Source organism: Schistocerca americana, chromosome 1 (genome assembly GCF_021461395.2).
Source record: "Schistocerca americana isolate TAMUIC-IGC-003095 chromosome 1, iqSchAmer2.1, whole genome shotgun sequence".
Lineage (NCBI taxonomy): Eukaryota > Metazoa > Arthropoda > Insecta > Orthoptera > Acrididae > Schistocerca > Schistocerca americana.
Genome location: NC_060119.1, coordinates 351,005,190 through 351,030,975, shown reverse-complemented (window position 1 = coordinate 351,030,975; position 25,786 = coordinate 351,005,190). Strand labels below are relative to the sequence as shown.

At 42.4% G+C, this 25,786-nt stretch overlaps 1 protein-coding gene across 1 annotated transcript; it reads left to right on the top strand.

Moving 5' to 3' along the window:
• The first annotated feature begins 204 nt into the window (after positions 1–204).
• On the top strand, positions 205–16,877 carry LOC124622581. The gene is made up of 2 exons (XM_047148333.1): positions 205–802; positions 16,666–16,877. The coding sequence occupies exons 1-2, from the start codon at positions 234–236 to the stop codon at positions 16,667–16,669; spliced, it is 573 nt and encodes a 190-aa protein (XP_047004289.1). The 5' UTR covers positions 205–233; the 3' UTR covers positions 16,670–16,877.
• The last annotated feature ends 8,909 nt before the right edge of the window (positions 16,878–25,786 follow it).

The window sequence follows — 25,786 nt, the reverse complement described above, 5'->3', positions numbered from 1 at the left end:
AATGTACCTCATACCTTCATTCTCGCACAGACTCCAGTTTTTACTGCGGGTAGGAATAACCCCCTTACGAAACGTTTTCGAAGTGATAAAGCACTAAACGAGCGGAAAAAATTTAGATACAGCTGTGTTTCGTGATCTGGAACCGCAGGAGACTTCCGTGGCGTGCTGTATCCGGAGCCTTAGCCGCAGTTCCGGCCATGGCGCTGACCAGGTTGCTGGTCCTGCTGGTGGCTATGGCTGCCACAGCCGACGGCCTCGTGTCCGCGCCGGTGTGGGGCGACCAGCAGAGTGGGCTGCTGGGGTACAGAGAAGAGCAGCAACAGGGGCCGACGCGGCTCTCCCTCCCCATCCCGTCGGCGCACCGTCGAGAGGAGTCATCGCTGCCGGACTACGTCGTCGTCTTCCGGAAGAACCGAGGTCGCGAGGCCGCGACTGCCCTGAGTGAGCCGAGGCCTTGGTGGATGGCACCGCAGTTTGTGACTAGTGAGGACTTTCAAAGGCTCGCGCCACAGCGAACTGCTGATCTGAGTTCTCAGTTTCTACAGCTACTGATGCAGGAAGTGAAGCGAATGCAGGGCAAAGCCGAAAATGGCAGGCTGGCTGGAGAGGACCCAGGGCTGACGCGCGGAGTCGTTCGACCGGCCGAGCAGAGGAGTGGCGACCCGGAGTTGGTGGCTTTGCCGGCAGTTCCCATCGCCTTCCGCTCGTTCATCAACTCGCCGGACATCCCTACGCTGTGCCCAGACGGCACCAAGGTGGCACACGACAAGTCGTGCCGCTCCGTATGGAAGAGAGCCTCCAGGTAACACACACACACACACACACACACACACATCTACATCTACATATACATCCATACTCCGCAAGCCACATGACGGTGTGTGGCGGAGGGTACCTTGAGTACCCCTATCGGTTCTCCCTTCTTTTCCAGTCTCGTATTGTTCGGGGAAAGAAAGATTGTCGGTATGCCTCTGTGTGGGCTCTAATCTCTCTGATTTTATCCTCATGGTCTCTTCGTGAGATATACGTAGCAGGGAGCAATATACTGCTTGACTCTTCAGTGAAGGTATGTTCTCGAAACTTCAACAAAAGCCCGTACCGAGCTACTGAGCGTCTCTCCTGCAGAGTCTTCCACTGGAGTTTATCTATCATCTCCGTAACGCTTTCGAGGTTACTAAATGATCCTGTAACGAAGCGCGCTGCTCTCCGTTGGATCTTCTCTATCTCTTCTATCAACCCAATCTGGTACGGATCCCACACTGGTGAGCAATATTCAAGTAGTGGGCGAACAAGTGTACTGTAACCTACTTCCTTTGATTTCGGATTGCATTTCCTTAGCATTCTTCCAATGAATCTCAGTCTGACATCTGCTTTACCGTCGATTAATTTTATATGGTCATTCCATTTTAAATCACTCATAATGCCTACTCCCAGATAATTTATGGAATTAGCTGCTTCCAGTTGCTGACCTGTTATATTGGAGCTAAATGATAAATCATTTTTCTTTCTATGTATTCGCATCACATTACACTTGTCTACATTGAGATTCAATTGCTATTCCCTGCGCCATGCGTCAATTCGTTGCAGATCCTCCTGCATTTCAGTACAGTACACTATAGTACAGTCACACACACACACACACCTCACTCCTCCTCTAGAAGAAGATAGTGAGCCCAGGCACAGGTGCTTTATTTCTTTGCTGTATCGTCCCCTCAGACATTGCATAGGTTGGCAACAGCTGGCTGGCTATTCTCCACGAACACAGATTTTATAAATTAGAGTTATTAAAAAATTTAAATTATTTTAAGGAATGCAGCAACCTGCCAACTTTTATGTTTTTTTTGGATTTCATAGATCAATCGGTAAAAAAGTTATCCTTATACAATCACTTTGTTGTGAGTCTGTCTGTCTGTCGGTCAGTCTGTTAAAATACACTACTGGCCATTGAAATTCCTACACCACGAAGATGACGTGCTACAGACGCGAAATTTAACCGACAGGAAGAACATGCTGTGATATGTAAATGATCAGCTTTTCAGAGCATTCACACAAGGTTGGCACCGGCGACGACACCTACAACGTCCTGACATGAGGAAAGTTTCCAACCGATTTCGCATACACAAACGTTGTGGTGATGCCTCGTGCAAGGAGGAGAAATGCGTACCATCACGTTTCCGACTTTGATAAAGGTCGGATTGTAGCCTATCGCGATTGCGGTTTATCGTATCGCGACATTGCTGCTCGCGTTGGTCGAGATCCAATGACTGTTAGCACAATTATGGGATCGGTGGGTTCAGGAGGGTAATACGGAATGCCGTGCTGGATCCCAACGGCCTCGTATCATTAGCAGTCGAGATGACAGGCATCTTATCCGCATGGCTCTAACGGATAGTGCAGCCACGTCTCGATTCCTGAGTCAACAGATGGCGAAGTTTGCAAGACAACAATCATCTGCACGAACAGTTCGACGACGTTTGCAGCAGCGTGGACTATCAGCTCGGAGACCATGGGTGCGGCTATCCTTGGCGCTGCATCACAGACAGGAGCGCCTGCGATGGTGTACTCACCAACGAACCTGGGTGCACGAATGGCAAAACGTCATTTTTTCGGATGAATCCAGGTTCTGTTTACAGCATCATGATGGTCGCATCCGTGTTTGGCGACATCGCGGTGAACGCACATTGGAAGCGTGTATTCGTCATCGCCATACTAGCGTATCACCCGGCGTGATGGTTTGGGGTGCCATTGGTTACACGTCTCGGTCACCTCTTGTTCGCATTGACGGCACTTTGAACAGTGGACGTTACATTTCAGATGTGTTACGACCCGTGGCACTACCCTTCATTCGATCCCTGCGAAACCCTACATTTCAGCAGGATAATGCACGACCGCATGTTTCTCGATACAGAACATGTTCGACTGCTGCCCTGGCCAGCACATTCTCCACATCTCTCACTAATTGAAAACATCTGGTCAATGGTGGCCTAGAAACTGGCTCGTCACAATACGCCAGTCACTACTCTTGATGAACTGTGGTAGACTATCGTGTTGAAGCTGCATGGGCAGCTGTACCTGTACACGCCACCCAAGCTCTGTTTGACTCATTGCCCAGGCGTATGAAGGCCGTTATTACGGCCAGAGGTGGTTGTTGTGGGTACTGATTTCTCAGGATCTGTGCACCCAAATTGCGTGAAAATGTAATCACACGTCAGTTCTAGTATAATATATTTGTCCAATGAATACCTGTTTATCATCTGCATTTCTTCTTGGTGTATCAATTTTAATGGCCAGTAGTGTACTACCTTCCTGAGAAAAGGGTAGACGCATCAAGTAGAAATGAATAGAGCAAGTAGTCCAAGTACGGAATAACATTTTCTTTTTTTTTCATAAATTTCTCAGTTTTTCACATTAAGCAAACAAAACATGCGTAGTACATTCTTTGGAATATATTTCAATGTTTCCTGTGTTTTCGAATACATAATACATTAGAAACATTGTTAAATTCAGCTTACCATGAAGTTTGACATTTTTGGCACTTCAGATTATGGGGGGCAAATATGCAATATTCCATTCGTTTCAAATTTGTTAAAGTTAAAACAAATAATGGAAGATCTAACAAATCATTGTAAAAGAAGACACTAGAAAACATAATAATACAATAGAACAATACACGAAATATACCCTTTTCTGTTATTAAATTCCTTACCCTAAGTAATTTCGCTTGCAGAAGTCACACACTTATCGTCCTTTACCATAACGTACATATACAATGTGCTCCCACAATTCGGACATTAGACACGTTACCCATTCTCCATCTGCCTTGTTCTGCGAAAATTTACCTGAGCAGAGCAGACAATTGCCATCTTCATTAGTGGGTACACTGTTATCCAGGGTGGAGAATCAACTCTCACACTAAAAACATCACCCTCAGAATCAGATGATTCCTTGTTCCTAGGCTTTGGTGGTCTCTTCTTCTTTGTCTCCGGTTTATTTGTTGCTGTCGTCGATACTTCAAGAGATCTCTTGTATGGAGACGAGGTTATGACTGCTGAAGGACTTGCTTTTCTTCCGCTGGTGCCTGGCCTCTTCTTTATTTGTTGTATGGGTGAGATTTGTGAAGGTATAATTTCAGAAGAGGCACAAGATGTTCCTCCCTTGACTTCAATATTAGCCTTCCCACTTCTAGAAGCCACAGCTCCTGCAGATGGTACATTGACTGGATCATTAGGTAAATCCTTAATTATACATTTATTGCTGGCAATGCAAAACTGCAACCGTGAAAATGTGAGGGTTTAACGGGTATATGCCTGTCACCCTAAACCCATTGACTGCTATCTCTCCTGTGCGGCACTTGAGGTACACCTTCCCATTCAGTTCGGTGACGTCCATGTTTGTTACTGGACGTACATTTTCCTTCATCCATATGAATACCAGCTCAGAATAATAGGCTTTCATAGGACTCATGAAAGTTCTATCTAGCCGTTGCATCTTGTGGGAGGCAAGTGGAGGCAGCCACAAGGTTTTGGCATGGTTTCACGTACGAGATTTATAACATCCACATTTCTGGAGTGGCCCATTTTATTTTCTGTGACGTTTTTAATTGACATTTGCGTAGGAGACTCATCCCACTGCTTTCGAGCTCGTGAAGTCATTTCTGAGGCAATTCCCATCAGTAAAACAGCTTGCGAAAGTATGGTACAAATATGGAATATTAGTATTCCATATCAGTGACACAGCCATCTTGAAATTCAGAAACGCAAATAAAAATGAAAATTAAAGTTAAATAGCCAACAAACACGCCATTTTACGGCTTAATGTATTAGCTAAACGTCTGTTTACAAAATACATTAATAATTTATGTATTATGACAAGAACGAAGCTGAAAACTAGCAACCTGCAACAATTATGCCTCCTAGCGAATTCGTTAAAACGGCTTCACTCACTTGCAGTGGCTGCCGACTGTAATATGAATGCATCCCAAAGCAGATTACAGTTGCTGACCGTAATTTTTAAGCAGATAATAAAAGTACAGCTCTTACAAAGCGAGAAATCATACTTTCATATTAACACCCCTATTCCATATTTGCATCTCTTCCTGTATCACATACTAAGGTCTACGGTTCCTTGGGACTGTAAAAAACTGAAGTTTCTAAGTCAAAGCTATCAAAAGATGCGGCCATTTATGTCATATTTTCGCACTCGAAAACTCACTCATCAAAACGCGCAGTGTACTTGATGTTGACCGAGAATCATGAAATTTGCCAAGAAGCAAGGTTTCACAGTACAAAAAAAGGAGAAAATCCGGAATTTGTTAATTTGTAATTATATTGCACGAAAAACGTTTTTTGTCATTCTTTACCCGATTTTTCGTCTGTCCGTCGGTTAACAGCCCTTTTTCTCAGGAAATGTTAGACATCTCAAGTCGAAATTTGTTGTTAACAGCCACTAAAGTGGACGAACTAATAAAACTTTGAGTGATGTAAAGAAATGCAGACGATTTAAAACGTATTGCCTTCCAATGGTTGATTTTGATGTTAATGGTGTTTTGTACGGAGAGGAAGCAATCTTGTGACAAGCCAGAGGGCTAAGTGGGTTAATGGATCTTACCGAGGACGAAGGAAGTTAGATTACATGTAGCAAAATGATTTTAGGAAAATTAACTGAGGGAGGGAATTGTTTAGGTGAAATCAGAAGGGTTGGAATTCAGCTGAAGGGTATGCAACTCATATAGAGAGGATCTTTTGCTACAAGAGCGTATATGCCTGGAATTGTTAAATCTTAGCGGAGTCTTGACGATACGCACATAAATTCCTTCATCAGAACAATTTATACGGAGGTTCTCAAAGCATTCGATCACGTGCACAACATCGAATCTACTCACCTTTTGGTAACTATAAAGACTTTTAGTTAATGTATGTGCATTGTGGCTCTTAGACGTAGGGTAAAAGTCACAAATTATTTGCGCAATAATTTTCTTCCTGTACCATGAACCGGTTACCAGCTTACGATAATGAGACCCATCAGCGTTAGTATTGAGCAGATTCCATGTTCTTTGATAAATGGCGTTCACATTCTGAATTGCTCCATATTACTTCAAGCTGAGGATATCAGCAGCGTTCTTCGAATGCCGACATTATGTTACGAAAATTAGTTGACGTGCACAAATATATGGAGCCAAGCACTTTATTTGTTTGTGCACTGGGTGTTTTAAGGGAATGCCAGACAGTTACCATCGCGGGCATTTGCGGTCGATAGGACATTTGCAGTCACCCTCTTCGCCAGGTAGTTTAGCAGCAATCTCTCAAGGCAAGGGCGGCCCTTTTTTGTATTCGTCGTGTCCGCTTTCCCGTCGCCGTCTACGCATCTTAACCGACATAGTCAGTACCTAAGCGGGCCTCCTTCTTCCACAGCTTGGCTTCCTGAAATCACGATGCCAAATGAAAATATTGATATGATTACTGAAGATGCTCCACTACATAGATGGATTTTAGATACAGTAGCTCTACCTAATGCCAACGTATTTCCAACTGCCATTCCACTCTGCCGAAATATATTTCTTTTATTTTATATATTATATATATTTATATTTTATATATGTATATATTTTATATATTTCTTTTATTATCTGTTCAGTATACGGAAATCGAAATATTTGAAACTTTTGGGCAACTAAAGCAATACCATCGACTATGTAAATATGTAATGACTTCTTCCAAGCTAAAATATAGCTCCACCCTCCCTCTGTCTGTACTGTTCTCTCTATGCTATCGTCCAGCTTCAGGTATTTCTTCTTTTTCTTCTTCCCTTCAAGATGCATCTCTAACTTCATGTACATGCAGCTTGTGAGCTCCGCTTCCTTCTTCACGCGTTCCACCAAACAAGTGAGGGTTTCCAAAAATATTATTTATTTTATTGCATTATTTTGAACCAATCAAACTATTTACAACTAAAGCGGTTAATTATCTGACTCTAATTTACTTTGCTGTGCAACCCTTCAACAGCATTCGTCGCTGAGTGCCTTTCATGCACAACAATTCCACATTGTCATTGCGATATCCTCATCCCGTAGTCAGTTGTCGACAAAGTAGTCAAAAAATTGACAGAGCCTTTCGTCATCAGGAACTTGTGCATAACCCATCTGTTACTTGGTTCTTCGGTTTTACAAATGCAGACGTGAAGTCTTAAATCTTCATTCTGTCGGCACTCTTATACCGAGATCTTGAAGCCTTCTCTATAAATCTTTTTCATCTGAAAATAACGTCCATTTATTTCTCTTGAGGGGAAAATTTGGCGAAGGACCGATATCCTAGCAGTCTCAAAATTTATGTTCACTTCTCTAGGACACCACTGAGAAAATTCTTTTTTAATCAGACGAAACAGGCCAACATATGTGTCTTCCTCCTTATTGGCGTGCAGGGTAAATACAGGAAGAATGTTTATTTCGTCACTTGGGACTCCTATGTCTGTATGTGTGTTATAGATCTATGCAAACTGCTTGCTGCAGCTCTTAAATGTTCCATCCATAAAAATGGGAAGGCGTTTTAACTGCTGCCATCTCCCAGTTTAAGAGATATTCATGAAGAGCAATTTCATAAGAGTTCTTGGGCTATTATTGGTTCCCCCGCGGGTGACTTCGCTGACGACACGAGGTCCTCCTCATAGATTCTGAGTTAGGCACCACTATGACAAAGTCATAACCTTTATTATTAAGATTTTCCATTTCACGCACGTATACCTCGGATAACTGGGTGGTTTCTTCTCGAAACCATCTCTTCGCCCTCTCCACTTGCTACGTCACTTCCAGAGCTGCATCAGGTGGTCCAAAGAGATGATCTGACAAGTTAAACCACTTCCCGGTCCTTCGAATGCATCGTTCCCTTGCAATGCTCCGATTTTGTCTTAAGCACTCCCTCTTAACAAAACCTGCTTTAAATTCCTTCACTTTACGATATACATAACCACTGTAATGAGCAGAAGGTCGTGGAGCCTGATTGGGTTGGGAGGAGCGGCGGGAAGAGAAGTGGGCAAGGGTACCCAACTCTTCAGAACCGGTAAAACGCAAATGTCCGGGGTCGCAAATCCCTGCGTTTGCAAGTGTCCTACTACCCTTTCACGGAATGATGCCTCTATAATCAGATAGAAACGGTAAAAAATTAACAGCCTGTTATCTTACACACAGGCACGTTTGGATACTCAGAATTCAGTCACTGAACCGCCGTGAAGGTGGTTACACGTTAAAGGCCTGAGTATCGGAAGCTGAAGTACTGTCTCTGATGGTCTCCAGAAAGATGATGGGATATGGTTATTATATTATTATTAGACATGATAATTGTAACCGTTGCTATAGAGAGAGCGATAATCAAAATTTTATCATGTCCGTTGAAAATACAGAAATGCATTAGGTTTGGGCTTGACAATCGCTAGAACTAAGCAACAACCAAGTGAGGAGTCATATGACCTATCCCAGGAACGGGACCCAAATCTGGAAATTCGTTTTCTGGTACGTAACGCTATCAGTCATAATAAAAGGGTTAATGCGACTATGGAGTATTAACTACAGATATTATTGTCGGCGTATAAAAGGGCTGTCGTTCACGGCATGAACCGGTTACGCCCAGATTAGCAAACAGATGGGGCCAGATAGACTGCCAGAATATTGCATCTGGATGATTGTACAATCTGGCTTTGGACCCGACAAGAATGTTATCGAAGGGTAAAAGCGTTTGTAAATATCACCTTGATTTATAGCCATTCTTACATATCAGTTAAACATTATGTAATACTAACTGCTTATGTGCGTTTAAACAAAGCTTATATACAATCTCACTAAGGGTGTTTCTCATACTGCGACGCAATGACTGGCCTGCAAGCAGCTGTAAAAGTGAACTGATTACGAAGCAACAAAAATGTAGCTGGTAATAGTTGCGTTAGCTGGGGAGCCGAGGATCCGTTTTTTAGAGCTTTTGGATTGCAGAACTAACAACATGATATGGCATATCCACACGAATGGTTTTGAACTGCTAGTTGAGTTTTAACGGCTGAGGTGAAGGTATGCATTTTACAAAGTGGGTTCACTCCAGTTCTTGCAACATTTCGTGCGGTGGTTCCAAACACGAATCTATATCAGACTTACAAAAAGTTTTACAATTGTTTAGATATATTGGCCCAACAGCAAAGAAGCATGTCCTTCGGCGGAGCATGGTCAAAGTTGATATGCAATAAACACTTTTTTTACATGGCTATCTAATACTGCGTGATGGTATAAGCAGTGTAACAAGATGACAATAAGATGAAATTAGATTACGTTTAGGTGTACTTTTCGTTCCAGTTGATCCATAGCTAGGAGATCCTCCAGGATGTAAAACATGTCAGAAAAACAGGACCACACAATAAATATTTACTATGAAAAACAAATGTCCTAATTACCTTACACATATCCCAAATGGAAAGACTGTCATGGATGTGGAATAAATACAAAATTTTTAAAATATTTCCATTTGTGTGGTAACAAACGCTAAATAGAAAAATCAATGTTACATTATTTACTTACAATGGCCGCATTACTGCACTGAATTTGTACAGAAGTCCAATTGTACTAATACTCGGATTATTACATATTGTTGGTAACGCTAACACACACACACACACACACACACACACACCCACACACACACACACACACAAACAAACATCGGTTGGTTCTACTAAGAAATTCATCAGTAAAGTAGAAGTAGTTGGCCACCAATAAATCCTTTAATCCTTTAGGATGCTCTTAAACTGAACTTTATTTGTAGTTGAACGTTTTATGGCTGCCGCCAAGTTTTTGCAAATGTTTGTTCCTGAAGAATGGACATCTTCTTGGTCAAAAGTAAGTGACTTTAAATCTTTGTGAAGATTTTCTTGTTTCTAGTATTGAACCTATGAACTGAGCTGTTGGTCTGAGAAAGAGACATATTTCTAATGACAAATTTCATTAAGGAATGAATATATTGGGTAGAAATGGTTAATGTCACCAGTTTCCTAAACAGGTCTATGCGGGATGCTCTTGAGTTTACTCGTATAAAATTAGTACGAAGCTCCTTAGTAGATATGGTTGTATTTGATGATGCACAGCCATCAACGGCAATAGACACCAGTAGAATACTAATGATTTTTGTTACAGCATTTCTTTTACTATATCTTCCTTCCGTGGAAGGAATAAATGCTCTTAATGTTTAGTACGGTGGGGGCCGTTACTGAATGGATTTAATAGTATAAAATCTGATTTTTATTTTTCACTTGATGTTCGCCAGTGCCTTCTTCCTGGCTGCTAGTTGCAGCATATCAGTCACATTACACAAAACAGGACAGAACCACTTTGTAACTCACGTGTTGAACCATCAGCAAATGAACTCACGTGTTGCTGACGAGGTAGCGCTACCGAACTGCACGTCTACAACTTGGCTGTCCAATTGGGAGACTTGGAGGCGGTCACGTGGGGGTGGAAACGCGGCGAGCCACCAGGAGCGGACTCGCCGTGCGCCCTCTTCTGCCGACAGCTTCCGACCCGAGCAGACGCTCTCCTCTCCTGCTCTCTTGAGCAGCAGAACCATTCAGCTCTCTAGGTCTGCCTTTCCTCTGTATTGCATTAAACAACCATGCACTTAAAATATGTTTCCACCTCAACAGGTGTCCACTGCTTTCCCTTCCTCGCCAATTCTGACACATTAACAGTTGCGTCAAAAACGTTTTATTTTTGTTGAAAAGTCATCGCCATTGGTTTAAAATATGCGTGAACTTGATAATTCATCCACGATAATGGTGGTCGAGCTCGTGGCTGCGAACTAAAAGTATTTGAAGAAATAAAGCAACCAGCCACTTTTCATATACCTTTATTTAAGACAAAACGCATTCCGGCTTTTCACCTACAGTACCTTCAATTGGGGAAACCGTTGGAGATGGATCTATATTCACTGACTGCAACAATTCCTGTCGAGTTTGATATAGATTGTCACTAACTTGTTTGTATAAGTATACAATATAAATATATAAATATAATAAATATATTCGATACAAATATATAAATAAATGTAATATGTTATTAATATAAAATTAACTTTATATTAAGTTAACTTAAATTTTAATTAATTAAATAATCTAATTATAAATCATTCTTTAATTATATTATTACAATTAATATAATTATTTATATTAATATAAGGTATTATATTTAATATTATTAATCTTATTTATTATATTCAATTATAATAATATTTAATATTAATTTACATATTATTATATACTTTATAATACAATAATTTATTTTAAGCTAAAAACATAAGCAGCTATAATTCTTGGTAGATAAATGTATTAAAATAATCACTTAATAATAATAAAATAAACTTATAGGTATTTATATTTAATTAGATGTAATATACTAATAAAAATTATTACTAAACGAAAAATATGCCTAAATCGAAACAAATTAATTCAAAATAACCAAAACAATACACAACCTAATTTCTAAAAAAACTTTTAATTGATATATTAAATAAATGAAGTGCCTGATTAAAGGGTTACCTTGATACGGTAAATTAAGTAAATAAAAATTACCTTCATTAAACAGGTTACATAAGATAGAATTAAACTACCTCCTTTAGTATCAAAAACTAGTGGGCATCATACACCTTAATGTGAAAAGGTAAGGTAATGAAGCTAATGGGTTCATACCCCATTTATAGAGATATCAATCCTCTCCTTTTTATTGACCAACAACCCTACAAAACTTCTCTTCCTATCAATATTAATAATAGGAACGATCCTATCCATTTCATCAAATTCCTGATTTGGGGTTTGAATAAGACTTGAGATCAACTTACTTTCATTTATCCCACTTCTAACAAGAAATAAAACTAAAATGATAAATGAATCATCAATTAAATATTTTATTGTCCAAGCAATAGCATCGACAATATTATTATTTTCAATTTTGTTGATTCAAATAAAGCACCCAATAGGATGGGAAACAGTATTTATCCCCTCAATAATAATCAGATCCAGATTATTATTAAAGATTGGAACTGCACTCTTTCGTTTCTGATTTCCAGAAGTCATAGGCGCTTCAAGCTGAAATAACTGTTTAACATTAACCCCACCAGTGGGGTGCTCACCACTTATCGACTACTTTCAGTCATGAACATCTTTTCTCTGACATACGTATTTGAGTACGTGATTCCTCTCATTCAAGGAGTAGGATGTATCACTATACAGCTTTAGTCGTTTTCCACGCTCGTTACTGCAAATGTTCGGCTTGCCCCAATCTCTGCCTCAGAAAATACGATAGCTTACACAACCAGTTAAAATTCGATAACACAGAAAACAAAGTTTACATGATCCACAGACAGTCTGTGCACACGACTCCCTTCCCTCAGATTAACTGACGACCGTGGCAACAGGAAGGACATCCGATCATAATGTTAAAATAAAATAAATTCCCCAAATCATGAAAACAATACTGACCGTTCATTGAGATAAACACAAGGTAAAAAGTTACATAACACAGGGTTCTACATTTTGGACAGCATCAAAGGGATGGGCTGAGATACGTTTTAGAAAATGGACTGTGTCAAAAGCTACTGTCCCGCTCATTCTCCCTCACTGGCTACCATGCTCAGTTAGCGCGAGGCCGGTGAGGAAATTTCTGACTCCCAGGTTCTTGTGACATTCAGCGTCCGGCGCGCTGACAAAAGTAACGTATTAGGGCGCGCACAAAAAGATAGATTGCCCTCATAGTGATGGTCAGCGTGAGGCAACTTGAAGCAGCGTGAAGGATGTCCTCTTGTTATCCAGCCTAATGGGACTACACACACTGGGGGCACGACAGCGGCGTCAACGAGCGGACGGCGCCAACGGGCGCAACGTCCTTTGGTGGCTCCAGCACGGCCGGTGCCCATCTCGCTGTACTGCGGAGACGCGCCGGCAGCTGTGAATCTTCATAAAAAAATTTTTAAGCAAAGTATACGATAAAAAAATTATTTTTAGCACCTTATAGCTTCATTCGTGTCCGCTTGCTTTGCCGGGTGGTAACGTGCTCACCTCCCATGCAAGCGGGCCCGTGTTCGATTCCCGGCCGGGTTGGAGATTTTCTCCGCTCGTGATCTGGGTGTTGTGTTGTCCTCATCATCGTTTCATCCTCATCACCGGCGCGCAAGTCGCCCAGTGTGGCATCGAATGAAATAAGACTTGCACTTGGCGGCCGAACTTCCCCGAGTAGGGGCCTCCCGGCCACCGACGGAATACGCTCATTTCCACTTTGCCTCATTCGTGAGCTTCATGGTGAACTGCCTACCTTTTCGTTAGCATTCATAGTGACTGTGATATTTCAAAGTAAACTAACGTGACACACGAAACTCGAATAGTTTATAACGAAAAACAGCAGTTGCTGTGATTTTACGTTTGGCGCAAATTACACTGACGAGCCAAAGAAACTGGTACACCTGCCTAATATCGTATAGGATCCCCGCAAGCACGCAGAAGTGCCGGAACACGACGTGGCATGAACTCGACTAATGTCTGAAGTATTGCTGGATGGAACTGGCACCATGAATCCTGCAGGGCTGTCCATAAATCCGTAACAGCACGAGGGGGTGGAAATCTCCTCTGAACAGCACGTTGAAAGGCATCCCAAATGGTTCAAATGGCTCTGAGCACTATGGGACTTAACTTCTGAGGTCATCAATCCCCTAGAACTTAGAACTACTTAAACCTAACTAACCTAAGGCCATCACACACATCCACGCCCGAGCCAGGGTTCGAACCTGCGACCGTAGAGGTCCCGCAGTTCCAGACTGTAGCGCTTAGAACCGCTCGGCCACCCCGGCCGGCGAAAGGCATCCCAGATATGCTCAATAATGTTCATGCCTGGGGAGCCTGGCGACTAGAAGACGTAATTAAACTCAGAAGAGTGTTCCTGGGGCCACTCTGTAGAAATTCTGGACGTGTGGGGTGTCGCATTATCCTGCTGGAATTGCCTAAGTCCATCGGAATGCACAACAGACATGAATGGATGTGCAGGTGATCACACAGGACGCTTACGAACGTGTCACCTGTCAGAGTCGCATCTAGACATATCAGGGGTCCGATAACACTCCAACCACACACGCCCAACACCGTTACTGAGTCTCCACAAACTTGAACAGTCCCCTGCTGATGACATGCAGGGTCCCTGGATTCATGGTCTTCATACCCGTACTCGTCCACTTGTTCGACACAATTTGAAACAAGACTTATCTGACCAGGCAACATGTTTCCAGTCATCAACAGTCCCCACTTCGTCGCTATCTCGGAGACGCTGTGTCCCACCGCTCATGCGCCGACTATAACATCACACTCAAATTCTTTTAAATCTTGATAACCCGCCATTGTAGCTGCAGTAACCGATCTAACAACTACGCCAGACACTTGTTGTCTTTTACAGGCGCTGCCGACGGCACCGCCGTATTCTGCCTGTTTGCGTATCTATGTTAATGAATGTGCATGCCTATATCAGTTTCTTTGGTGCTGCATATGAAATGTAGCTAACGTATTGCTTTTTCTTACACCTGGGAGGAGATCTGCATCTGACTCTAATCACGAAGAAGGTGGATTGTATGCAGTGCACCAACTTCCGCCTGTCGTATCTCATAAAAGGTTCAAGATATGGAAACGAGTCTGGCAGATTATCGCACCCAGGAGAACATTATTTTATGATACAGTTAATATGCGAAGCTTTCTTACCATTGAATAATGTAATACACTCCTGGAAATTGAAATAAGAACACCGTGAATTCATTGTCCCAGGAAGGGGAAACTTTATTGACACATTCCTGGGGTCAGATACATCACATGATCACACTGACAGAAACACAGGCACATAGACACAGGCAACAGAGCATGCACAATGTCGGCACTAGTACAGTGTATATCCACCTTTCGCAGCAATGCAGGCTGCTATTCTCCCATGGAGACGATCGTAGAGATGCTGGATGTAGTCCTGTGGAACGGCTTGCCATGCCATTTCCACCTGGCGCCTCAGTTGGACCAGCGTTCGTGCTGGACGTGCAGACCGCGTGAGACGACGCTTCATCCAGTCCCAAACATGCTCAATGGGGGACAGATCCGGAGATCTTGCTGGCCAGGGTAGTTGACTTACACCTTCTAGAGCACGTTGGGTGGCACGGGATACATGCGGACGTGCATTGTCCTGTTGGAACAGCAAGTTCTCTTGCCGGTCTAGGAATGGTAGAACGATGGGTTCGATGACGGTTTGGATGTACCGTGCACTATTCAGTGTCCCCTCGACGATCACCAGTGGTGTACGGCCAGTGTAGGAGATCGCTCCCCACACCATGATGCCGGGTGTTGGCCCTGTGTGCCTCGGTCGTATGCAGTCCTGATTGTGGCGCTCACCTGCACGGCGCCAAACACGCATACGACCATCATTGGCACCAAGGCAGAAGCGACTCTCATCGCTGAAGACGACACGTCTCCATTCGTCCCTCCATTCACGCCTGTCACGACACCACTGGAAGCGGGCTGCACGATGTTGGGGCGTGAGCGGAAGACGGCCTAACGGTGTGCGGGACCGTAGCCCAGCTTCATGGAGACGGTTGCGAATGGTCCTCGCCGATACCCCAGGAGCAACAGTGTCCCTAATTTGCTGGGAAGTGGCGGTGCGGTCCCCTACGGCACTGCGTAGGATCCTACGGTCTTGGCGTGCATCCGTGCGTCGCTGCGGTCCGGTCCCAGGTCGACGGGCACGTGCACCTTCCGCCGACCACTGGCGACAACATCGATGTACTGTGGAGACCTCACGCCCCACGTGTTGAGCAATTCGGCGGTACGTCCACCCGGCCTCCCGCATGCCCACTATACGCCCTCCCTCAAAGTCCGTCAACTGCACATACGGTTCACGTCCACGCTGTCGCGGCATGCTACCAGTGTTAAAGACTGCGATGGAGCTCCGTATGCCACGGCAAACTGGCTGACATTGACGGCGGCGGTGCACAAATGCTGCGCAGCTAGCGCCATTCGACGGCCAACACCGCGGTTCCTGGTGTGTCCGCTGTGCCGTGCGTGTGATCATTGCTTGTACAGCCCTCTCGCAGTGACCGGAGCAAGTATGGTGGGTCTGACACACCGGTGTCAATGTGTTCTTTTTTCCATTTCCAGGAGTGTAGTTTCAAGTACCATCTATGGCAGGTAAAATGAGAATTGGCGTGGGTTTGCAACAGCAGAAGTGACGAAAATACACGTTTATCTTTCTGCTGAGACTGAGCGCTTAGGAAAGTTATTGACTTGTCTTGTCTTCGGTTGTTTAATGACACACTGTCACAGGATTATGTCACAGTTGCCTCTGAATTAGGACGTTAGTGAAGCGATGCTTGGCGAGCTGCCGTGTTTTGTTAAAAGAAGCGGAATTTAACACGGCAACAAGAGAACTGCAGACGTTACTAAATGTAAATTTGTCTCCGATTGATTAAAATGCTATAGTACAATAAGGAATGATTTTTCATTCTTTCCATAATTATCTAGTCATCGACGGCAAATTAAGAGATAATCATTTTTCGTAATTAACTGTTTCTTGTGAGAAAAAGTTGGGAACTTTTTAAAATTTTCTGTGTCATTCTCACTTTTTCCTTGTTTCAGTTGACAAAGGTTTCGGAGATATGTAGCAGAATGCAGGTATGGAACATTGTGAACAGATTGTGTTGAGGACGATAAAGAAGCCACAGGGAAATGGTTATTTCACCGCTCTGCAGTCTACAATTTCACCATCAACCAATTTGTTCGGGTCTCTGTGACGAAGGAAATAAATTTTTAATGTTTTACGGAGTGCAACGTTGAAATATCACTTTTATAATGACAACTTATATGATTAAAAATGTTTTTGAAATTAATCCTGTTGTTATTTCACTGAAATGTTTGTCGTACATGTACAAGACGCCCATTTTCAAACTGAATCTTATCTGTTTATAGGCTCTCAGGGCTGTACTCTCTGTATTTAACAAATGCTCCCTTCTCTTTAAACTGGAAGCATCCTTAAGAACGATACCAGAGCAGGTAAGTAACTGGGCCGAGCATCTCATTGGCGGAAGGTGTCTGTGTTGTAATTTTTGAAAAGGGGAATACATACAGAAGGTTTTCCTGAACTGGGGCTCGAGAGAATCTGTAGTCGAGTTCGCGCAATGGTGTCAGCATTACAATGGGCTACCCCACAGAGTAAGCTCGTTTCATGTATCTTCGCAACTTTAACTAAAGGCTACGATTTCGACGTGTGGCAGGCATCTTTATACGACCGAGAAGGATAAGAGCGGCAAGAATTTACTCTGAACCCTGATCTTTACAGAGCCATTTGCAATAGACGATATGACGTTTACCAGCGTTTTTGCAGTAGACTATATGACATTTACCAGCGTTGTTCTTCTGATTTGTGATAATGTAATTCTGCTAAACAAAAATCACGACATTAACTCGAACTTCTGACGGTGGTTGTCACGCCAAGATAAGAATGTTAGACAAGAAATTAATACAAACATCGTAAATGTTACTACGATTATTCTCTTGCGTTTACAACAAAACATCAGTTTAGTTCTTTTTTTTGCATATTAATCTGTTGCAATGACTATCTTTGCGAGGTGGTTCTACTGTGTATAGCTAACTCAGTACAAATGTATTTCACGATTCATAGCTCCATGACACATTACTGAAAACCTCGCTTCATCCTAAACCACAGTATTAATACAGTCTACTAACATCATATACACTGAAGAGCCAAAGAAACTGGTAAACCTATCTAGAATCGCGTAAGGCCCCCACGAGCACGCAGAAGTCCCGCAACTCGACATGGCATGGACTCGACTAATGTCTGAAGGAGAACTGGAGGGAACTGACACCATGAATCCCACGTTCAAGACATCCCAGATATGCTCAATAATGTTCATGTCTGGGGGGTTTGGCGTCCAGCGGAAGTGTTTAAACTCAGAAGCGTGTTCCTGGAGCCACTCTGTATCAATTCTGGACCTGTGGGGTGTCGCGTTGTCCTGCTGTAATTGCCCAAGTCCATCGGAATGCACAATGAACATGAATGGATGCAGGTGACCAGACAGGAGCATACGTATGTGTCACCGGTCAGGGTCGTACCTAAACGTATGAGGGATCCCACATTACTCCAACTGTACACGCCTCACACCGTTACTGAGCCTTCATCAGCTTGAATAGTCACCTGCCGATGACATGGAGCGTCCATGGATTCATGAGCTTGTCTCCCTACCCGTACACGTCTATCCGCTCGATACAATTTTAAACAAGACTCATCCGACCAGGCAACATGTTTCCAATCATCAACAATCCAATGACGGTGTTGACAGGTCCAGGCGAGGCGTAAGGCTTTGCTTCGTACAGTTATCAAGGATACACGAGTAGGCCTTCGGCTCAGAAAGCGTATATCGATGATGTTTCGCTGAATGGTCGGCGCACTGACACTTGTTGATGGACCAGAATTGAAATCTGCAGCAATTTGCGGAAGGGTTTCACTTCTGTTACGTTGAACGGTTCTCTTCAGTCGTCGTTGGTCCCGTTTTTGGAGGATCTTTTTCCGGCCGCAACGACGTCAGAGATTTGATGTTTTACTGGAATCCTGATATTCACGGTACACGAGAAAATCCCCATTTCATCGCTTCGTCGGAGGTGCTGTGTCCCATCGCTCGTGCGCCGACTATAACACCACTCACTGAAATCTTGATAACCTGCCATTGTAGCAGGAGTAACCGATCTAACTAATGCGCCATACACTTGTTTTATATTGCAGTTGCCGACCGCAGCGCCGTATTCGGCCTGCTTACATATTTGAATATGGATGGCTATACCAGCTTCTTTGGCTCTTCAGTGTATGCACTCAAGTGACTAAGATAAAATATGAAGTGACTCGCCAAACTTCACATGAACTAATGGTAAGATTTAATCTTCCCTATTTGACTACACAGAAACGGAATATCTAACAGAAATAACGAAAATTGGCAAGGTATTTTCATGGATCAGTACAAATTCCTTAGCTACTCTATTGCATTCATGGTAGATACCAATATAAGCGTCGTGGAACATTAAGCTTGAAAATCTATTATTTAAAAGGGCTTTCAACTATACATTAACAGAATTCATTGTGAGGAGAGGAGTAGTTACGATCAGAAAAGGTTTCGGTATAAACTAAAATTAATCTGGAAGAATATATTTGTTCGTCATCGTCCTGTGGTGTTGCAGCTTGGAACAATTTTTGATCATTTCTCGGTTAAAGACAGCTCATGGTCTCTGTTGGGAAAAAATGTAAGTTGATAAAAATTTGTAATGGATTTTGAATAGGCTTATTGATGACTCTCAGGTATTTGGAATTGACTTTTCCATTATCACAGTACATTTATGTATTTTAATAAGGCGTTCACGAAAGGATGAAAATGAAACATTTTTCAGTGAACGGAGCTTCTTACTGGAATTGGGCTGCCCCCGTGTAATAATAGTAATTATAACAATTCTTCTTGAGTTCGGTCCACAGGAAGTAGGTTGCTCCTGGGATATGACTGAACCAATTCACAATTTTGTCTACTTATGCTTCATGGAAAAATGATTACTTTCATTGGCAACGATTTCTGTAGCTTTCCATTTCACAGTAGGCAGAATAATACACCAACAACTGGTGGAGGATCACCTTCTGACAAATTCTCTCTCTCTCTTTCTTTCCCTCCCTCCCTCTAGTCTCTTAGTCGATTCCGACTCCGTGTCCCCATGAACTAAAGCACGCCAATTTCTTCTGTCCTGCTCTATCGTTCACAGACTTTCCAGGTTGGAATCCAATACTTCTGCGATGCAATCGATCCATCTCCTCCTTTTCCATTAACGTCTTTTCCGGCGAATCGTATCTTCCCATTATGTGCGCAAAGTACGTCAGTTTTTGTTTCGGTATCAGATCTTCCAAGGAGCAACCCGTTTTTATTTATTGTAATAATGGCCTGCTTGTTCTCTTTGCGGTTCATGGAGCTCTAAAGAGCTTTCTCCAACACCACAGCTCAAAGGTTCTATTCTACGCTGTTCAGCCTTTCTTATGGTCCAGTTTTCTCATCCGTACATCACATCTGGAAAGACCAGAGCCGGTACTATTTGGATCTTGGTTGCGAAAGTTATATCTCAACTACCTAAAACATTGTCAAGGTTGGACATTGCCTTTCTGCCATGTAACAAGCATCTCTTGACTTAGTGGCTACAGTCATCGCCAGCAGAAACCTGAAAACTGAATGTAGAAACTACTTCCATTGTTTCTCCTCCTATGTGCCATAAATTGCAAGGTGTAGCTGCCATAATTTTCGTTTTCTTGACTTTCAGCATTAAACCAGCCTTGGCCTTTCTTCCTTCACCTTCAGCAGGTTCTTAAGGTCTTGTTCCGTTTTTGTCGTCAGTATGATATCATCTGGAGATCTAAGGTTATTTGTATTTATACCAGCTATTTTAATTCGGATTTCTTCTTCATTTAATCCGGCATGTGCTCTGCATAAGGACTGAATAAATAAGGTGACAATATGCAGTCTTCACGTATATCTTTCTGATTCTTGACCCACTTAGTTGTTTCATATATGGTTATTACCGTAATGTCTTGGCCACAGTATAAATTCCGTAAGAGGTAAACGAGGTTCTCTGGTACTCCCATGTTTTTGAGTACTGTCCATAGTTTATTGTTGAAGACAAAGTCAAAGGCTTTAGCATAAGCAATAAAGCAGAGATGCACATCTTTCTGGATTTCTCTTGCCTTCTCTATAATCCGTCGGATGTTGGCTTTTTGATCTCTGGTCCCTCTTCCTTTACGAACTCCAGATTATTCTTCAGGAAGCTCTCTGTCTATATACTGGCGGAAATCTGTTTTGTAAGATTTTAAGCGTGATTTGTTAGCATGTGAGATGAGAGCGACTGTTCGGTGTTCTTCACAGTGTTTAGAAATTACCATGTTTTGAATCGGGATGAATACTGTGTTTTTCCAGTCTTTTGGCCACTGATGTGTTCTCCATACTTTCTGATATATTTAATGCAACACTTCCACTGCATTATTTCCAAATCACTTTGAACAATTCTCCTGGAATTTCATCATGTTCACTAGCGTTGTTTTTAGCAATATTTTCAAGGACTCATTTGAATATGTTCTCCAGAGTATCTGGCTCTCGTCCTAAAATCACATTAACTTCATCATCATCAAAATGCACATCTTTCTTATACAGATCTTCTACATTTTCTGTCAATCTTTTCATAATGTCCTCCTCGTCTTTAAATCTCTATTATTTCTGTCTTTTATCATTCCAATTTTCGCCTGGAGTTTCCCTTTGATGTAACTAATTTCTTGTAAAGTTCCCTCATCTTCCCCGGTCTGTTATTCTGTTCTCCTTCTTTGTACTGTTCATTTAACAAGATTTTTCCGAAACTCTACGTCTAGCTTCCACATTGCTGATCCATCCCCTTCGATTTTTGCTTTCCTTAATTCTTCCGCAATTCGTAGCCGCTCAGCTGATAATCATCTGGTCTTCTTGTTACTCTGTTTCTTGAAAAGTGCTTTTTTGACAGAATAAGCCACTTCTGTTGGCAGTTCTTGGGGTTTTTGTCTTCTAGCTGTACTGCATTAATACATAATTGCAGTGTCTGTGTTTTGAAGAAGAAATATGCAGTGCAGTGCATCGTTCTTCTTAGCAAATCAGGCACTGCAGTGTCGAATTTATGCACCGATAGCAGGCAGCGACTTTCAGTCAGGACTGACAGGGACTACTTCACCATTTATGTTGACTGTACACTTCATGGCTCGTAAGGGCACTACTCGGTTCTTCCTCAGCAACTGCAATTCCTTAAAGTTTTCAAAACAGCTCACAAAAAGTCTTACCAGGAACTTGACGCTACGAATATGCCCACGTTTTTATTGGTATCTTTGCATAGAAGTGAGAGAATTTTAAAATTTAGGATCTCTTTTTAAGCAAAATTTGTTCCTCTTGAACTGTCATCTACAACACTTCTCATTTGGTGTAGCCGTTTTTGAGTTACAGGCATGGTAAAAATCGCATATATTTTACCATCATTGTGCTAAACGGCTGAACCGATTTTAACTTTTAAGTAGATAATTCTTCGCAAAATTTTGTACTCTTTCATTTTGCCATTTTAATTTTCCGTCGGATGTATCGTTTTCGAGATATAAGCGAAAAACTGTAAAAAGTCCAAAACTTCCGTGGTTTTTCGGCCCACAAACGTCTAGCACAAGCTAGACGCAGTTGAAAACTCATATGAGTCTTATTCTGGATGCATAACGTCAATTACAGTTATTACCAACTTGTGCGCATGTATTGGGCAGCAAAAGTCTCCCATGCCAACACTAACATTTCTCTTTATAGATTAATGTGACGTGACATCAAAGAGATGATCGAGACACTGAAAAAAAAAGTCGGTCACGCCTACACTAACATTTTTCTTTATAGATTAATGTGACGTAACATCAAAGAGATGATCGAGACACTGAAAAAAAATGTCAGTCACCGAATAGCGAAGATTTACCAGCTGCTGTCCCAACAATAGCAGGACATGAGCAGGAAGAGAAAAATAAAGTTGAGAATGTACTACAATTATTGAATAATGGTGAGAGAATTGTATCGTTAATCCTTTAAACGTTAGTTTACTACTTCCTGGAAATTCCACGAGTTCATGATTATTATTTCTACTGAAGATTACGTGTTCATAGTATTTTTGCGTTCACTAAAGGGGCATAATTTACATGTCTCTGCTTTTTAAGACAACTGGCAGTCATTACACAAAGCCTTTATTTTACCAAAATTAAACTAGTTACTAAACATGTTTTTCATTACAGCACTTCCTTGTCAATGACTACATTTTGAACAAATAATGCGAAACTGATATTGTGTGGAAATTTCGTAATGTTAATTTTACAGGATCTCAAACTGAGATTTGCTTAGAATATTGTAAGTACACGTCCAGATATATTTTCAGTGAGGTATAGCCAGGTTTTACGTGTTGACATTTGTCATATATGTCGAACAATGGGAGCATTTTTATTTTACTATATTCTATTTGACCATAAAGCTATGTAATATATGTCTTTTCAGTTTTGTGGTTGTCATTCCTGTGACCTCGACATTTCAGCATGTCGCTTTCGAAAATTAACAGTTGATACGTAAGTTATGGTTTTGGATTTACAAACGATGTTTTATACCTTTTCTCCTGTGATACATATCGAATTGGGATTATGAATCATCCATGAAAGCTTAGGAATTCTTGAACGTGCACAACACACTTCGGTCGGCAACTTCAGCAACGTACAGCAGTGGTTATGTAGCGTAGCGTGAGGGCTGAAAGAGAAATCCGTGCGCTGCTTTACCTGTCCCGCTGCCCATTAACAGCGGCCGTAAACGACTCCGGCAGAGGCTTATCTGCCCGCAGGAACTGCTTGCTGGTTGAGAGCGGAAGCTGGCCGCCTGACGGTCCACTTTACAGAAAACCCCGAAATCAGCGCCATTCCGGAAGACGGCGCACCGCAGAGATATGCTATTTTCGTGTTGCTTATCTCATTCACTACCAGAATTTCAGACAAAGGTGAAAACCCTAGTTGTTGCGATACATTTCAACGACTTAAAACAAGTGAAAAGAAATCTCTAATGCGGCGAGCGACATATACACCAGAAAATTCATTTTCAATACGTTTTAAAAATTCAGTCACGTACTAGATATGCCCTCCAGCGCAAAAATAGAAGTCTAAAATAAAAGTCATCGTACTTATATGACACACAGAATTAAAGGTAAGTATATATATATACTACTGGCCATTAAAATTGCTACACCAAGAAGAAATGCGGATGACAAACGGGTATTCGTTAGACAAATGTATTATACTAGAAATGACACGTGATTACATTTTCACGGCCGCGCGGGATTAGCCGAGCGGTCCACGGCGCTCCAGTGATGGACTGTGCGGCTGGTCCTAGCGGAGGTTCGAATCCTCCCTCGGACATGGTTGTGTGTGTTTGTCCTTAGGATAATTTAGGTTAAGTAGAGTGTAACCTAAGGGACTGATAACCTTAGCAGTTCAGTCCATCAGATTTCACACACATTTGAACATATTCATGCAAATTGGGTGCATAGATCCTGAGAAATCAGTACCCAGAACAACCACCTCTGGCCGTAATAACGGCCTTGATATGCCTGGGCTTTGAGTAAAACAGTGCTTGGATGGCGTGTACAGGTACAGCTGCCCATGCAGCTTCAACACGATACCATAGTTAATCAAGAGTAGTGACTGGTATATTGTGACGAGCCAGTTCTACATCTATATCTACATTTATACTCCGCAAGCCACCCAACGGTGTGTGGCGGAGGGCACTTTACGTGCCACTGTCTACCTCCCTTTTCTGTTCCAGTTGCGTATGGTTCGCGGGAAGAACGACTGTCTGAAAGCCTCCGTGCGCTCTCGAATCTCTCTAATTTTACATTCGTGATCTCCTCGGGAGGTATAAGTAGGGGGAAGCAACATATTCGATACCTCATCCAGAAACGCATCTTCTCGAAAGCTGGCGAGCAAGCTACACCGCGATGCAGAGCGCCTCTCTTGCAGAGTCTGCCACTTGAGTTTGTTAAACATCTCCGTAACGCTATCACGGTTACCAAATAACCCTGTGACGAAACGCGCCGCTCTTCTTTGGATCTTCTCTATCTCTTCCGTCAACCCGATCTGGTACGGATCCCACACAGATGAGCAATACTCAAGTATAGGTCGAACGAGTGTTTTGTAAGCCACCTCCTTTGTTGATGGACTACATTTTCTAAGGACTCTCCCAATGAATCTCAACCTGGCGCCCGCCTTACCAACAATTAATTTTATATGATCATTCCACTTCAAGTCGTTCCGCACGCATACTCCCAGATATTTTACAGAAGTAACTGCTACCAGTGTTTGTATTCGCAATACATTACATTTGTCTATGCTAAGTGTCAGTTGCCACTCCCTGCACCAAGTGCCTATCCGCTGCAGATCTTCCTGCATTTCGCTACAATTTTCTAATGCCGCAACGTCTCTGTATACTACAGCATCATCCGCGAAAAGCCGCATGGAACTTCCGACACTATCTACTAGGTCATTTATATATATAGTGATAAGCAATGGTCCCATAACACTGCCCTGTGGCACGCCAGAGGTTACTTTAACGTCTGTAGACGTCTCTCCATTGATAACAACATGCTGTGTTCTGTTTGCTAAAAACTCTTCAATCCAACCACACAGCTGGTCTGATATTCCGTAGGCTCTTACTTTGTTTATCAGGAGACAGCGCGGAACTGTATCGAAAGCCTTCCGGAAGTCAAGAAAAACAGCATCTACCTGGGAGCCTGTATCTAATATTTTCTGGGTCTCACGAACAAATAAAGCGAGTTGGGTCTCACACGATCGCTGTTTCCGGAATCCATGTTGATTCCTACATAGCAGATTCTGGGTTTCCAAAAAACGACATGATACTCGAGCAAAAAACATGTTCTAAAATTCTACAACAGATCGACGTCAGAGATATAGGTCAATAGTTTTGCGCATCTGCTCGACGACCCTTCTTGAAGACTGGGACTACCTGTGCTCTTTTCCAATCATTTGGAACCTTCCGTTCCTCAAGAGACTTGCGGTACACGGTAGTTAGAAGGGGGGCAAGTCCTTTCGCGTACTCTGTGTAGAATCGAATTGGCATCCCGTCAGGTCCAGTGG